The 16,035-nt window shown below is 42.1% G+C and overlaps 1 protein-coding gene across 2 annotated transcripts in view; it reads left to right on the top strand.

The window, feature by feature from the left end:
• LOC102312470 (POU domain, class 2, transcription factor 2) overlaps positions 1 to 16,035 on the top strand; it is a 78,855-nt gene that overhangs the window by 50,152 nt on the left and 12,668 nt on the right. For both annotated transcript variants that reach the window (XM_005941202.3, XM_005941201.3), the window contains exons 2-5: positions 13,217 to 13,279; positions 13,456 to 13,484; positions 14,045 to 14,101; positions 15,170 to 15,295. In XM_005941202.3, coding sequence (XP_005941264.1) covers positions 13,225 to 13,279; positions 13,456 to 13,484; positions 14,045 to 14,101; positions 15,170 to 15,295 — 267 coding nt within the window. In that variant the 5' untranslated portion in view covers positions 13,217 to 13,224. The remainder of the gene's footprint in view (positions 1 to 13,216; positions 13,280 to 13,455; positions 13,485 to 14,044; positions 14,102 to 15,169; positions 15,296 to 16,035) is intronic.

Genomic DNA, 16,035 nt, shown 5'->3' with positions numbered 1-16,035 from the left:
GTGTGTGTGTGTGTTTGTTTGTTTGTGTGTGTATATTTAGGAAAGAATGGTCTGAATTGCAAAAAACACTGGTGGAGGTCCAGCATGTGCCGGCGAGCTTTCATCTCTGAAACCAAGGTGCACACACACACACACACAACACGCACATACAAATAAAGGAGATGATTATAGCACACATAATGAGAAAATACGTATTGTAAGGCATGTTGTTGTAGTGAAAAGTAAATGGCATCATGCTGGCATCCCTTTTGTGTAGTACAACCTCAGTGACACACACACACACACACATATACACACACACATTCCACCCACGGCACAAAAAAATAAAAAGACTTTTCCATTAAATTGGTCGTTATTGTATAGTCGACCCCCTATGGATCTGATCCATATGACGACACAGACACACACGCATGCACCTATCCTCTCTATGGTTGTTTCAATTATCTCTGCTCTGGAAGCCTGTAATCGCGCGCGCGTCAGTGCGTGTGCGCGGGTTTGCTGCCTCGCTGATGTGATTATTTTCGGCATTTTTAAAAAAATTCCGTCTCTACTTTCAGGCGTTGCAGCAATTATCAAAGCTGATTTAAGGAATTTTAATTTGAAATAATTCCCTTTTTCGCTTTAATAAAATATTTTTGCCTATAAAATAGTGAAACTGATGTGTTAGGCAGGGAAATAAAAAGTTTTTCACCTGAAAGAAGCAACCTTGGTATACGGTGAGCTGTTATTGTCTTTTTGTTGTCGCCGTTGCTGTTTTCTAAAGAGTTAATTAAAGTCTGAATGAAATGTAAAAAGAAAAAGAAATCGCGTCATTTATGACATATCCTCAGAAAAATAAAACAAAGTGAAGAAGAGCGTTTCCAAACCTGCGTTAACGCCAAAGAAGATCCCTCGTGATCTGGTCAAACAGCAGGGCAGCAGGTGATTTGCAGTGCCTGAAAAAGGTTACAGAGTGCACATACAAACTCGTATAGCGCGCATAAAGCATACACTCACACACACTTGATGACTCACAGTGGCTTAGCAGGACTGCGGTCATTGTCTACATCTGTAATTGTGTGTGTTTTTGTACATATATATATGTATGTGTGTGTGTGTGTGTCAATGTGTCATTTGGTGAGTGAACATAAGTGGGTCTGGGGCGGTCTGTTGATGGAAGGAGTGTAAAAATAGAGAGATAACAGCCACTCTGCAGAGAAAGAGTTGAAGGAGGAGGGGGGGTCAGAACACGGTGGCCTTGAGCACCCATTTTTCCCCTCCAGCCGTCCATCCGACCACCTCTCTCTCTTCCTCTCTCTCTCCATGGCTGGCACGCCGATTCGTTCAGCCCACCTCAACAAAATGGAATTTGTTAAGTGGAAGGAGGCGACGGTGGCCAGGAGGTTACAGATCTGGGCGATTGACCGTCCCCAATCCCAAACCCCAAATCTGTGGAAAAGCCTCGAAGGAAAACATTTGATTTGTTGATCATTGATCTCTCTCTTTTTTTTCTTTTTTTTATCGCTGCTGCTGCTGATGATGATGTTTTTACACTGTCACTACAGATCTTCATCCTTTCTTCATTATAAACTATAAAAACAACATCTGCTGGACAAGATTTAAAAAAAAATCCTAATACTTTAAAAAGAAGTTCGTTTTTGTACACTCGTGTTAACTAATCTTGTGGGTTTTATCCTCTTCCTTGACCTGCTGTTGATTAAATTCCACTTCATGCTTTCTGGACAAAAGTCGGCGCCAAATTTTTTTGTTAATGTAAATTATACATGACAGATAACAATTATAGAAAACTTTCATTGTGTTGTGCCAAAGTTGAGAATTCTCTGTTGTACTTTCTGCTCATCACTTACTGAAAAAAGATGAAAGTCAGGATTAAAAAAATTCATCATTTTTCACGCCGATCTATCGGTTTTTGTGTCCCTTGATGTTTAAGGTGTTGACGTTGACCGTGAACTGCAGCATTTCTGGTGTGAGTCAGGTCGGTGACCTTTGTTTCCTGTTTTCCACACTGATTTCCTGTCATCTCTCTTTAATATCATGATCCATTAAAGCCTTTAAATATCCGGAAAAATAATCCCGCTGCAATCGTTCTGTTTCTGTTTGGGATTATATTTCATTTAATGCTTAAATGATTTTAAAAAAGGAAAGTAAACTAGATATTTTCAGTATTTTAGGAGCTGTAACTCTGTGTAGGCTCCTTTCGATTTAACGCCCAGCTGCTCCAGCATCCAAATGTAAACTGTGGCTGCAGCTGCTTGTGATGAATCTGTATAACTGTGACTAAAAAAGGGAGTCATCTGCCCCCTTGTCTGTCCAACAGCCCTGTGCCCCTGGAAACACTGGGAAGGTGGGCGCACAGTAAGAGGGCACGGGGGGGGGCAAATCATACCACTCGACTTCCCCTCCTCCTTCGCCCCCTTCCATCCCGTACCTCCATCCCCAGGGGTGATTTCAGAACCTGCATCCCCATCCCATCTTATCCTTAAATTCGGAATCTGCCCGGAGCATCCTGATCCCTGCCTGCTGGAACTGAGGATGGTCACGCTCCCAGATTAGGGATTTCTGATGCAACTCCGGTCAGGACAGCAGCTCAGCCCTGCAGCTTGGGATTGTGTTTGGGCAAAGTGTGTGTGTGTGTTTGTGTGTGTGCCTCTTCATGTGAGGTGCTGCTACATGTGAGCGTATTCGTGTGAGTGTTGCTGCTCCAGGCGAATGCGTTTCACCTCTGCTTGTGGAAAGTCTTCGTGTTTTCATTCACTCTCATTTACACTCCGTTCTCGGCGCGAGGCTTTCCGTGTTGTTTGGGTGCGTTGATGTTGCATGCAAGTAAATAAAAGCCACCGCGCTTCGTCTCTTGACCTCTCAAAACAAGAAAAGGAGAACGCATTTTTAAAAGTGAAGGGGTGGGGGGGGAGAAAGAAGAGGGAAGGGTGTGTTTGGCTGGTGTGAGGTGAGGAGGGGGGCTGAAGGCAGGAATCGGCGGCCTCTGCGAAGGGGCCTCCAGCGTGCGCGGGTCTGGCTACCCCCTCTGCGGGGCCCCGATCGATACAAACTCAGAGCAATAAAGCTTTCCCCCTGTCATCTCCACAGAATACAAAGCAGAGCGGGGAAGGGAAGGGTGGGGAGCAAGGGATGGGGTGCTGGGGAGGGAGAGGAGCTGTTCCGCTAGCCACACCAATTTCCTAACCCCCCTTTTCACCTCTTTCTTCTTCTTTTCTCTCCCCAATTTTCAACCCTAACCATAAACCACCTCACCCTCCACCTTCCCATACCTTCTTCTCCTTCTTCTCCTGCCACTACTTCTTCTTCTTCTTCTCCCTCTCTGTCCACAGCCGATTCGACTGACGCACTGCCTGTATTTTATAATTAATGCTGTTTGAATAAATACGCTTAATAATTCATCGTTGTTATTTAAGGAGCGATTGATGGATTGACTGAGAGAAAGTGTAAGAGAGAAACAGAGCAAAGATCATATCTGGGGAAAAGGACAGAGAGGAAACGACTGCAGCACCGTGCGATGAGCGAGAGAGAGGGGTTTAAATAGAGGGGGGAAGGTGCTGTTAACTGAGAATGGGGATGGGGTGATGGTCATAGACGAAGGGGGAAGGGAGTAGAGGTATTACACTGAGCGAGAGATGGATGTGTCGATGGAGAGAAGCTCAGTGGCGAGGAAGGTGGGGGGGGAAATAAGGAGAAGATGGAGGTAGGGGGGATATTTAACAGGACAGGAAAGGAGAGGACAGGAAGGGGTAAAGAGGTCAAATAAGCGCTCTGTTTAATTGGGAGCCAATTTAAGTCGGGTCCAATCGATAAACCTGTAAACCTCGCCGTCTATCGGCTCGCGGCACGCACTATAGATCACCGGGACTGCACGGCTGGAGGAGAGGATGGCGGCCTGGTTTCGGCGCACCTCGTTCAGTCACTCCTTCATCTGTTTGCACTTGTAGAGCCAGCAGACCTTTCCCTGTTTGTAAAGAAAGCAATAAGATGAGAGGTGGAATCACAATTAAAGGTGCGCGCAGTTCATCACAGTGACAAAAACAAAACGAGGGTTTTAGTGGATTTACAGGCTTTTTTTTTCTGCGCTGGGATTTTCACCCCGAATCCAAATACTCCGAACATAAATATCCCCGCGGTCACATGACAACCTCATAACTCCAAATTGAAGGATAATATGATCTTCTATGGGTGGAGAAAATTCTGCCATCCTTGGACTTATGAGATCCTTTCAGCCCCCATCGGATAAATGTGGTGGTCAAGCCGAAAACGAGACAGCAGGATTTTGGCTCTGATTCAGTGCTGAAATAGCTGTAGCACAAATAAGAATGAAAACCAGTTGATCCCGAGTCTTTGTGTCTGTATTTTAGACATATACCTGCTCCTGTTGCAGTATATTTGTTTTCTTGTAGCTGAGCTAAATTTCTAAGCATTTTAATCAACATCAAATCCAACAAATTTTGCGGGGAAGCAAAAACACATTCTCTGCATTTCAAGGAGGAATAAATACGAGTATGATTTTATTCCTGACTCTTTCCTTGTGACAAGTTTATATACAAAGATGGAGACGATGCGGTCCAGGTCAGTTCGGACGTGAAACCTGCACATTTCGCCTCCACGGCCTTTATTCGTCCTTTTTTTTTTTTTCTTTCTTGCACCATCTCATTTTTTGGTCATCTTTCTGTCCACTATGTCGGTTCATTTTGTCATCGACTGTGTTGCACACAATCTGCCCCCTCCCTCCTCATCCAATCACTCTCACACGCGTGCACACACACACACACACCATCAAGGCAAGGCTGTGTATCTTTGTTAGCCCAATTGTCACTATCTTTCCCCTCCTGCTATTTCCTGTGAAGATGCTCTGTCACACTGCAGCTCACTCTGTTCCACACATCTGTTTTATTAATTTTTTTTCTGTATTTGTGCTGCACTCGCCTGTAATTTCTTTCTCTTTCATTGCCATTATCGCCCATGTTTGACATTTTTTGTGTTGCTTCTTCCTCCGTTGTTGTTTCCCTTTTAATATCTACACTTAGTTATTTCTTAGCATCTCTGTCCCAGCATCCCTTCACTCACCCATTCACATGCGCCTGCTCTTTCTAGCCACAATTCCCTCTTTTTCTCTAAATTTCTCTTCAGCAGACCTCATTATTTTTTCCACTTTCAGCCATTATACCCACATCCCTACATTTTTGCTACCTGTTCATCGTGGATTTTTTTTGTCATTCATTTGTTTTTACTCTCGCTTCTCGCGCGTCTTCCCTTCTGTCCCATCGCCATCGCCATCTCTCTGTTCTCACCATCACCACCCTGCAATTTTTTGTCCCTTTACTCCCGTTGTTTTCTCGCTTTGAAACCATCTCTGTCATGTCTCTCAGCCTCCCCTATTATCCACCAAAATTCCCCAAAATGTTCACCCTCTGCTTGTTGTCTTCATCCTTCTAGCTCATTTGTTTCCACCCCCTCCAACATCCCCCTGTTCCTCCCTCATCCTCTCACCTCCATCTTTTACCCCAATGCAGGGATTCTGGAAAAGGAAGTAACACCCAGTGGCCATTTCCTCTATCACCTTGTCCTCCCTCCCTTTATTTCTCTGTTTCCATCCCTGCGTTGTGCTCCTTGGGGAGGGCAGTAATAATGGTGGAGAGAAGGAGAGAGGGAGGGCGGTGCGATTATTGTCTTGTCGGGAGTCAGAGGAATCGATCGGCACAGAAATATGTGGTGCGAGAAAGAGGTACTGTATCGGATATAATAAACACTCTGGAGACATATTCGGAAAGCGCTCGGCCTCGTGCTCGCGCTCACATACATGCATACAGCTGCACACACACCCGTGTAATCGCTCTGACTCGTGCGTGCACACATGCAAGGTGCACAGAACATCATACGAATGCAGTACTTTCCAGTTGTGCGTAAACTCAAATATGAATCGCTAACAAATCTTTGTCTACACAAAACATTACTCGTTTATTCTCAGGGAGCACTGAGAAAGCAGCATCGTCACTAAATATACCTAAGGATGAATATTATCTTACAGATGAGCCTCACTAAACCTATTTTTTTTAAGAGAAGTCGTTGATATCACTAAAAAAATACTCAAAGTAGCTCATCTTTTGTGTTTAAATGAAATTGGAACAATAAAACGTGTTTTTAAAGCCCTCCAAAAGCCAAAAATATCCTGATTTATCTTAATCTGTTAGGATTTCCAACCAAAAACCTCAGTGATTACACAGTCTTTGCACATTAGTTGTTTGGTTCTGGTTTAACCCTCTTCTTGCCTGACTGTGATAAAATGTGAACCTCACCTGGAATTTAAAAAAAAAGCACAAATAATCCTTTAATACGTACTGTTAAAGAGTAAACAGCTGTGGAGACATTAGCATGCACCACTTTGTTTGCCTTACACAAAGTCTCAGCTACAGGCAGGGAAACATGTTTATTCTTAATGATTAACACTCTCACAGGTACACACAAAACATGTGAGCTATGCACACACACGCTGCACACACATACACACATGCACGCACTGTGATCTTTCATTGCTGTTGCCTGGCAACGGGTCTATGTGTCCTGTGCTAGCAGAGCGCTGTCCAGTGGTGCCATGACCGCTGCAGCTGACCACTACTGAAGGAGAAGGGGAGGCAGGGAGGGCGGGTTACAGAGATCACGCAACAACAACAAAAAAAAGTGAGGCCGAGAATACAACACTGGGGCAAATAAGAGTTTTAATGATGCTAACATTGCACCGAGACAGAAATAATCTGTGTTTGCTGGACAGTGTTAATGTGAAAACCACTAATAATTTGTCAAAGTAGCACCTCACTGGGAAGGTAAAAAAGGAGAAGAGGCTAATACTAGGAAGCTAAGACTCTTAGCAGTACCATCCTGAAAACTAAATAAGACCTAAAATACTGAGAGATGTGCAAAAGTAGTGAAATAACAGAGAAACGTGAAGATTTTCAGTTTAATTCACTCTTCGGGTTTAGTATAAAATAGCCCGGATACTCATCAGGCTTGTAGCGGTGTAGAATCAAGTTTTAACAATTTTTAGGGGCGTGTGTGAAAATCTGATAGAGGCTTTTTATAAAATAAGATTAATCTGTAATTTTTAAAAATTCGTGAAATAACTTAAATTGTGTTTTTGCAATATTTCTCTAATCGTGAATGAAGTCAGAGTGAAAATGCTTAAAACTTTTTAATTCAGACAGATGCATATAGAAGTCTGTGAGATAATAACTCCACGACCTCACTTGATTTTTTTGTCTTTTTGTGGCCTCAGTCTCTGGTTTCAAGTTGAGGCTACAAAACAGGACTGATGTCATGGTGGCTCCTTCCATCTTTATATATATATGTAGTCTACGGGGTGAAGGAGGGGGTCTGGTCTGGGTGAGTGGGCTTTTGCAAACAAGATTTCCAAGATCTAACTCACCTTCAACCACAAAAATAGCTTTCACATAATCCACCAGCACGTTGAATTGTTTTGAGGAAGCTCAATAAATATTTGAGACTTTAAAGGACAGCATAGGATTGAAGGTGGCGTAAGTGGGGGGTTATATTCTTAGGGAGAGGTGGGGAATGTGAGGGCAGAGACGGGATGTTAGAGATTAAATTTGACAGAGAGAGGCAGGAGGGAATGAAGGAATTAGGGTAAGGCAAACGAGTCGAAGGGTTCGGACGGAGGGGGGGAAGGTTAGACGAGGAAGTTCAAGTGAGATGTTGCAGCTGAGGGAGAAAAGGAAGAGGGGAAATGAAAAGAGATCAGAATAAATCAAGGTTGGACTCATTGGAGGACAAAGTAAGGTGAGGGACAAAGTGCAGGAGCAGGGATGCAAATAGGAGGCTGGAACACAGTTTGTGTTTGAGTGTCGGGGTAGCAGTAAAAGCAGCAGGCATTGCTGTGTCTTTGCACTAAAATATGATCACCGGTTATCTAAAAACAAGCATTTTCTAGTGAAATGTGAGTGAGAAATCACTGTAGAGCAACATAATGTGTTTGTTTGCTGTAGGACTGGCTGAAAAATGCCCGTATTGATATTTTAAGAGTAAGTATGTTGTGAATTTAGTTTTATTTTAGCTTCACATTAAACCTGAATTCTTGTGTTTTATTCTCAGAAGAACTTGAAGAGTGTGAATCAATTATTCCAAGTTAAATCTAATCAGAAATTTGGATTTTTGTGATATTTTCCTGACTGGAAAACATATCAGGGGCCTGATCAACCACACAAAATAAATGTAAACCATAAAAGAAGTAAAATATCCTCTGTGCAGTTATTTGACCGTCTCATTTATTTACTTCAGTATTCAGTTCCCTAACTTTGCTGTTACAGTCCACAGCATCTCTGCAGCAGCTTCACAGCTAATATAAAGCAAAATGCATTCTCATAAAATGCAAACATCTGTGTGCTCATCCTCTGAGCTCCATTCTTTGGGTTGTGTTTGTCTTCAGCTGCGTGATAGTCATTAAAATGAGACATAAAGCTGTGTGTTTGCGAGAAATGTAGTCATGTATAGGCAGCACAGTAGACCGTGCTGTGATGGCAGATGTTCCTACTTTGAGTTAAAGACGGTGTATTTTTAAGAAGGATCAAAAGAAAAGAAGTAAAACTTTTAAAGGAGACATGAATTTGTACTTTTATGGTTTGGACAACAAACATGACCATTATTATGAAAGGCGGATGAACAAAAGCAGAAGAGTGGAAGCTAATCAGTGTAATCAAGAAATAAATGTTAGTTACTCCTCTAGACTTTCCATCTACAACCATTTGCTTCTCTTGAATGTGTCAGATATCCTTTATTTGGACTTACGGCAATGCCAAGAAACCTTTCAGTTTAAGAAACAGAGCTCTAAATTTTTTATTTTTCTTATTATTTTAAACAACTTTTTTGAAGCGCTCCTGCGTCTTTATAATTTAAAAGTTGCTCGTACACGCTACCTGTGTTAAGGTTTTGTTGCAGATAATAGAAAAGTAAAGTTTAAAGAGAAAAACTTAAAGCGTGTGCGCGTGTTTGGCTCCGTGCTGCGTTCATGCTTCTGCCTCATCGGCTTCATTTGTCACGATGTAGCTGACATTACATTTTTCATCATTACAGCAGTTGCAGATTTGCTCGTTGGTGCTGCGGGTGTGTTTGTTTGGCGCTGAATGTGACGGGGGACAGGTGGAAAAGGCAGGCGCCAGGCAGCTTGTTTGTGTTTGACTGCGAGGCGGGAGGTGGCCGAGACCATGTGCCTGACCTTTGACATCCACACGCCAAACGGCAGCGGCATATACATACACACACATGAACCCACGCGCCGTCTGTCACAGGCCCCTGACAGGCGTGACCGAGGCGGGGTGGGTGGGCAAAAAGAAGGTGGAGGGAGGCAGAGGGAGAGGAGGCTGAGTGTAGGACCCCTCCAGCCATCCTGCGCCCTCTCTTCCCCTCTCTCTCTCTCGGTCCTTCTTTTCTAATTCCCTGACAGTGACCCTGTGCCCCCCCCTCCTTTCCCGCTCACACACACACACACACAGGGGCAGGCTGTCCATGTCAGCCCCACAAGACAGATACATCATCTGCCCAGTGGCCCCTCTTCCTCCCCCTTCTGTTATTAGCACTGATAGGATGAGTAAGGAGGGATTGGGATGGGAGGGGGTCTACCTTACATCCATGCAACTGCTGTTAAACTGCCTCAGGGTGGAGGAGTGTGCTGGGGTGGTGGTCACTATAACTTGGAATGAAATTTTATTCCTAAATCCGCTAATATTGCCATTGTTACAGGAAAAACACTCAAAACCAGAGCTGGGTGGGGGTGGGGTATACATGTGCAGATTGCAGATGTAGAGACGTGTTCGTTTGTATAATGCAGTTTGGTTTAAAACATGCTCTCTGATGTGCACTGGACATCTGTGACATTTGGGGTTCAGGCTGTTTGATTTGTTGGCATACATGAGGACGAATAAGGATGGATGGTTGGTTGGGGGATGGGGGGGTTAAAAGTCTCCATGACCAAAGGGGTTAGGGCCAGTTGAGGCGTTATGAGGAGGGGGCTGATAAAATGATTTTATGGGATCCTTTCTTCATATCCTGAGAGGATGAAGGAGCCCGGAGTGGTAACGTGCGTGTTTGAAGTGGAGTGTATTAATTTAACTCCGTGTTTGAATTAAATGGGGGCGGCGTTTTAGTGAATTGTATTTTGACACAGAGCTTTTCTGAAGGTTCGTCTGTCTTTGTCGTCGTGGTGATAGTAACAACATTACATATGGGTGTGATTAGAGAAAGCGGTGGTATTAGTAATGTTACACTTTTTAAACTGTCCAAGGTTAAATGTTGCATCAAAAATAATTTCTCAGATATGAAATATATGAAAACAGTAAGTTTGATGAACAGTGTTGTGCTGAGCTTATTTAATCAAACGGATAAATTAAAAGGATTTTTTAAACACCATTTTTAAAGTGCCAACCTTACAAAGAAGACATTTTTCTGAATTTGTTACTGGAGGTGACATTTCTAACTAAAAACCATCTGATTCAGTTAATTGAAGATGAAATATTTCTTCATGTTTGGGGATAAATAAATTCAAGTGCACTTTTAGTTTCTTGAATGGTCCGGCTGCTCACTGACAGCAGGTCTTTGCCCCTTTAAAACACGTCTTTCTACCTCTCAGTTATTATCTACAAATGAATACAAGAGTCACTTTTTATACGCCTCATTAGTGTGTGTGCTGTGCTTGGTACACTAACACACACATCTACCGGCTCCCGCAGAGGATGTCTTAGAGAGTGCTGCCCCCAACTGGGCCCTTTATGCAACTGCAGGATCTCTCCTGACTAAACACTTCCAAAGGGGTGTTTACTTGTTTTCTTAATAATGGTGGCATGATCATAATAACATAAAAATTTTGAAGACTTGTTGTTGCATCATTTCTAAAATGTAATTCAGGCAAAAAGTGACGTTCAGGTTGAATTTGATTCTAATCTACAATTTCACAAAGATCTTAAGAAATAAATACAACCCAAGAACTGTTAAACAGATATCTGTTATTAGAGTTTTTCTTTTTCTCTTTCACTCATCCTTATATTTAATCTTCTCTTTTTCAGCATTATCTCAGCATAACCCCTGCTTCCTCCTTTTTTTTCCCTTGCCCTCCACCATCTTTTAGCACACTTGAAATTGTTCGTGACCCTTCAGTATAATTCCCAAAAGGCCTTCCTTTGTTTTTTAAAGTGTTCAATCATGTCCTCTCCCACACTCTCAGAGAATAATGTGGACCTTTAGGGTAAAAAGTGCTCGTCATTGGGCCGATACCCTCAAAGGTGCTGCTGTTGTACCCTTGACAGGGAGGCTTGCGCTGTGTTTTGTGGCTTAGGACCAGTTTACATTACTCTAATGTAATGATGCAAAAATTGACCTTTTTGAAAAAAAATAATTTTCATTCAGCCTAGATATAGTGTAAAATCTTAGATTTTGACCGTTAAATCAATATTTGGCCTTTTCTTTTTAACTGAACATGGTCTCCTGATATTACATTTAGATATTACAACCTCATAAAGATCCACATATTTATCTGGAGCTCATGTGATTATCCCTGTGGGGAGGGAGGGGGGTTACTTCTGAAGACTGAACCTGTAGGGACAGGAGGGAAGTTGTGTATTTAGGATATGTCTATTACACAGAGGGGAAACAATATGGTTGCGGATGTCAGCTGTGTTTTTATGTGGTGTACTTTGATTATTTTCCCTGTTGTGCTTCCTGTCAGTTGCATGAACTTTGTGCTGAAGACAAAGCAGATTTAGTGCATTGATTCACTTTAACCTCACAGTTGGAGCTCCTGCTTACTGCCATTATCAGCATACATCCTTTCCAGTTAAACCGATGCCATAGATGAGACGGTTATTATGAAAGTCCTGAGCACAAGAGGGAATATTAATTAAAAAAGTGAAAGACAGAAGTTAAGTGCAGGGGGTGAAAGCGTGTTTTTTTTCAAGAAGGCACCGAGTGATGCTGAGTAATGTCTGGTGCTCAGGTAAGCACTTCGGGTGGTGTTGTTCTTCCTGGACCAATTACTACTGCAGTCCCAGAAGTGGCCACAAACTGAAGGAACAGCAGAGGTAGTTAGGATGATACCTGCCATGAAACGTCCCGCTTCCACCTCCCGGGTCAATAAAGTTTACATTTAAAGAGCTAAATTAGAGCATAAACAACTTTATGCTGGTGGGGCATAAAGTTGTTTTGCTTAGCAGAGATTTTGTCTTGCCTGTGTCCAGGATACAAAACAAGATGAAATGAAAGTCTCATTATTTCTGTGATTAAACACTTTTTTTCTTCAAACATACAACAACTTATTCTCACGCATATTTGTTGGTGCTGAGTCACCCTGGTTTGCACGCTATTCTTTCAAATTCAAAAGCTTCATGGCAGCATTTCATTTAGTTGAACTTTCACAGTTACTCTGACCTGCATAATAGCAAAAAGCACAAAAGTTCAGCCACTCCAACACAGAGGAGGCGGCTGACCTCCTGTGCAGGAAGCACCGAGTGTTCGTATCCTTTTGCTGTAAATTGGCCAGCTGGAAGAAGACTTTTGAGATCGGATGGACGTGTAATACAAGTTTTGTGTGCTTAAAGTTTTCATAATGTAATAAAAAACTGTAAAAGTGCAGGTTTTACTTTATTATTTATTTTCACACTAAATGTGACTAAAAGGTTGAAATTCCAGGATATAAAAATAGATGTTACAACACGTTTTAGGCTGTGAGCTGTGGGTTATTGGCCTGAACTCATGAGTTCCTTCCTTGGAAATGTGTTTCGTAATTAAATGTAATATCAAATTAATGATGCAATATAGTGCTCCACGGGTCTGACACAGGAAAGCATAGCGAGCAAGCAGTAATAATTTACGTTGTGAAAACATTAAAGAAATGCAACAAAACTAAAAAGAAGACAAAATAGTGGCGTTAAAACTATTCTCATTTAAAGCAAAGCAGAAAAATTAATAAGCTAAATTAAAAAGCAGCATAAGAAAATAGAGGCAACGTCAGATGGAAACATATTAGCCAAATTCCAGTCTACATGAGCTCAGCTACATTAGAAACTTCCAGATGTGTGCATGTGTCATGTCTCCCATTCCCCTGCATGCTGGGACCGTGTTATCCCCACATTGATCGTCAGCTGTGGAGGCAACATACCAGTTGAAGTGTTTTTCATGCACCTGTCTGATGGATATCTGTGTGTGTTTCCTGCAGATATCAGGATGTCCAAAGCAGGGGAGGAAAAGCCTGGAGCTGACTATCCAGGGGACAGTTCAGGTACAGCACACATACTCGTGTTCAGTCACGGTGTGGACGGTTCAGTTATCTAATCTCTTTAAACAGGCTTGAACAGGAAAGCAGCAGGCTAAAATTTTCCAGTAAATGTGCAACACACAAACACACGAGCACACATTCTTGCTAATCGGTCATTTAAATCTCGCTTTTTGTTTCAGACTCTGACAGAAACAGCCCCGATGAGCAGGTGGGTATTTTACTTTTCTCATTAAAGATACTGAGCATGTACTCGCTGATGATGCACTTGCACTGTGCTCAACTTTTTGGGGACGTGGACTACAACAATCCTGACGCAGATGTAACTGGTTTAGGCCTCATTCCATCTTTTTGTCTCCATATTGCTGCACCATGAGAGGCAAGAGTGATTTTCAGGGCAAACTGTGTTACGATCAAATCCAAAGAAACATTTTTTATTAGCATAAATCCACTTTTTATAGATGGAGTACAGTTTTATGATATATGTCAAACTGTTATGAGGACCCCTTCTTCACAATGGGTTACTTAACCCTGGGTGGGGGGTGTCCCTGGATGCCAAAATTATAACTTCTCTTAAAATTCTGACCAGTCTCAGCGTTTTCTTTTCTGTCAGTCTTATTAACTTGTAATAAATGGTTTAATCTGCCTCACCCATGAAAGTGGTTCGCTGGAAATATGTTGACAGAGATAACAGGATGTCATTTCTTCTGAATGTGTCATCACACTTCGGTTCTTTGATGTGCGATGCATATTTTCATTGTTTTGCTGCAGGCTCAGACAATGAAAACAAGCCCCTTCAGCCTCTCTCCTACACCAGTTGGCAACAAGGTGAGCCTGATCAGGCATGCTGTGTGTGCGCGTGCGTGCGTGTGTGGTCATTAAGTCACCATTTAAAACTCTTCTATACTGAAAATATTTCCTTATAACAAATAAATAGTTATAAATGCTGTAAAGTTTATTTTCAGTGCTTGTTTCTGTGTATTGAAAGTTACACAGTCTTAACAGGAGGAGCTTTGTGCATCTCTGGGATTATGTAATTTTGTATAAACACATATGTTTACACATGCATTTACACCACAATGACACACGCCCACAAAAAAAAATCTAATATGCAAATCACGCTGCCGTTTCCACACCTACCACTCCAACAAACAAAAATCCTGCAGAGACAAGCCAGTAGGGGAAACGAATATGAACAAGGTGGCAGTGAGAGATAGACAAAAACTCCTTGATGGATGGACAGTGACGAGACACGAGCACGTAATGGTAGCTAGAGGTCAGCAGGTTTTGGAATTTTTCTGACAACATAAATACGAGGAAAACTGACCCGGATTTTTGGACAGATGACCGACAAAAGATTCAGTCTGTGATTCAGGGGTAAGAAAGGCAGACGGGGAGGCTGGAGTTCACAGTCACAGACACAAGAAGAACTAAGAGAGGATCTCTGTCCTTTCTTTTTTACCATAATCTGGTTTATGTTCCTCAGATCTTTGCAATCTGAGAGACATAATCCAAGTCAGAGTGCGTCCCAAAACACTTAAGCTTTGGTCACTTTTTAAAAACCTTTTAGTCAAATATTTTCTGTGGCCGTGTGATACCAGAGGTACACACTTGCAAAACGTTTGACAGCAAGAAGGAGTTGTCTTCTGAGGTACGCGTGTCATTTCAAATCCACTTCGTAGGAATGAGCTGATTCACCAGCCTTGCTAATGCGGAGATGCGCGCAGATTCCGTACAATCTGAAAAAGGAATTATGTGAACCATCGGAATTTTATCATTTCTGATTTCTCACCTGGAAATCATCACAAAAATCAGATTTTTCTTAATAGATAAGCATGGTGAGTGTGCTGCTGTGTGAGGTTGTAAAATAACTTGTGCCTGTGTTTTCTCTTTTAGGGAAAGATTGAAGATGGCGCTGAGATAACACACAGCACTGCACTTCCGGCACCGCCCTCTCAGCAACAGCAACAGGCTCAACACCACCACACACAGTTGATGCTTGCTGGAAGTCAGCTAGCAGGGGTGAGAAAACACACACACAAAGAGGAAATTACATTAATCAAAATTAGGAAAACTGCTGCTGGCCAACACATAGATGGGAACAGTTCATCGTTCATAAACATGCAGCACTTCCAGCTGGTGTTGTTGTAATCTGTAACCTGTGTACTTGCAGGTTTTAGTCTCAAAGCCATCATCTAAATGTAAATTTATCATTACCTCTGATCCACACTACACAGTTTGTGTGCTTCTGAATTTTCCAAGTAGTGCATGAAAGATTAGCTTAGCTAAATTCAAATGTTTAAAATCAGAAGTTGGAATTTGATCAGAAAAGAAAACATCTGCCGAGTCGCAAAAACTAGTGAACAACAAAAGCAGACAAATCTAACTTTTATATTTTTTCAAACCACTGCTTTTAGATGAGAAAGTAGCAAATAAATGGGTAAAACATGCAGGTAAATGTAGTAACTGTAACACGAATCAGCCTCAGTACTGGTATGTGATAGATAAGAAAGTTTAAATAGAATATAAAAATGATACATAAATAAGGGAATTATCTCAAGAAAAATAGGTCATCTAGGTTTTACCAATTCAGAGTTTACTAAATTGACCTGATCACATGGAAATACACATACTGGAACCCATTTGACACGCCACTATGTCTATGTTTGAGAAAATGGGCTGCTTTAGATGCCATACACTCACCTGTAGTCTCTTCAATAATAAAACTTGTCAGGATTGTTTTCCACACTCCTCGCCTGGCT

Source organism: Haplochromis burtoni, unplaced genomic scaffold (genome assembly GCF_018398535.1).
Source record: "Haplochromis burtoni strain Fernald_Lab_line unplaced genomic scaffold, NCSU_Asbu1 Contig_305, whole genome shotgun sequence".
NCBI lineage: Eukaryota > Metazoa > Chordata > Actinopteri > Cichliformes > Cichlidae > Haplochromis > Haplochromis burtoni.
The sequence above is the reverse complement of the archived record's forward strand: the minus strand, read 5'-3'. Positions and strand labels throughout refer to the sequence as shown.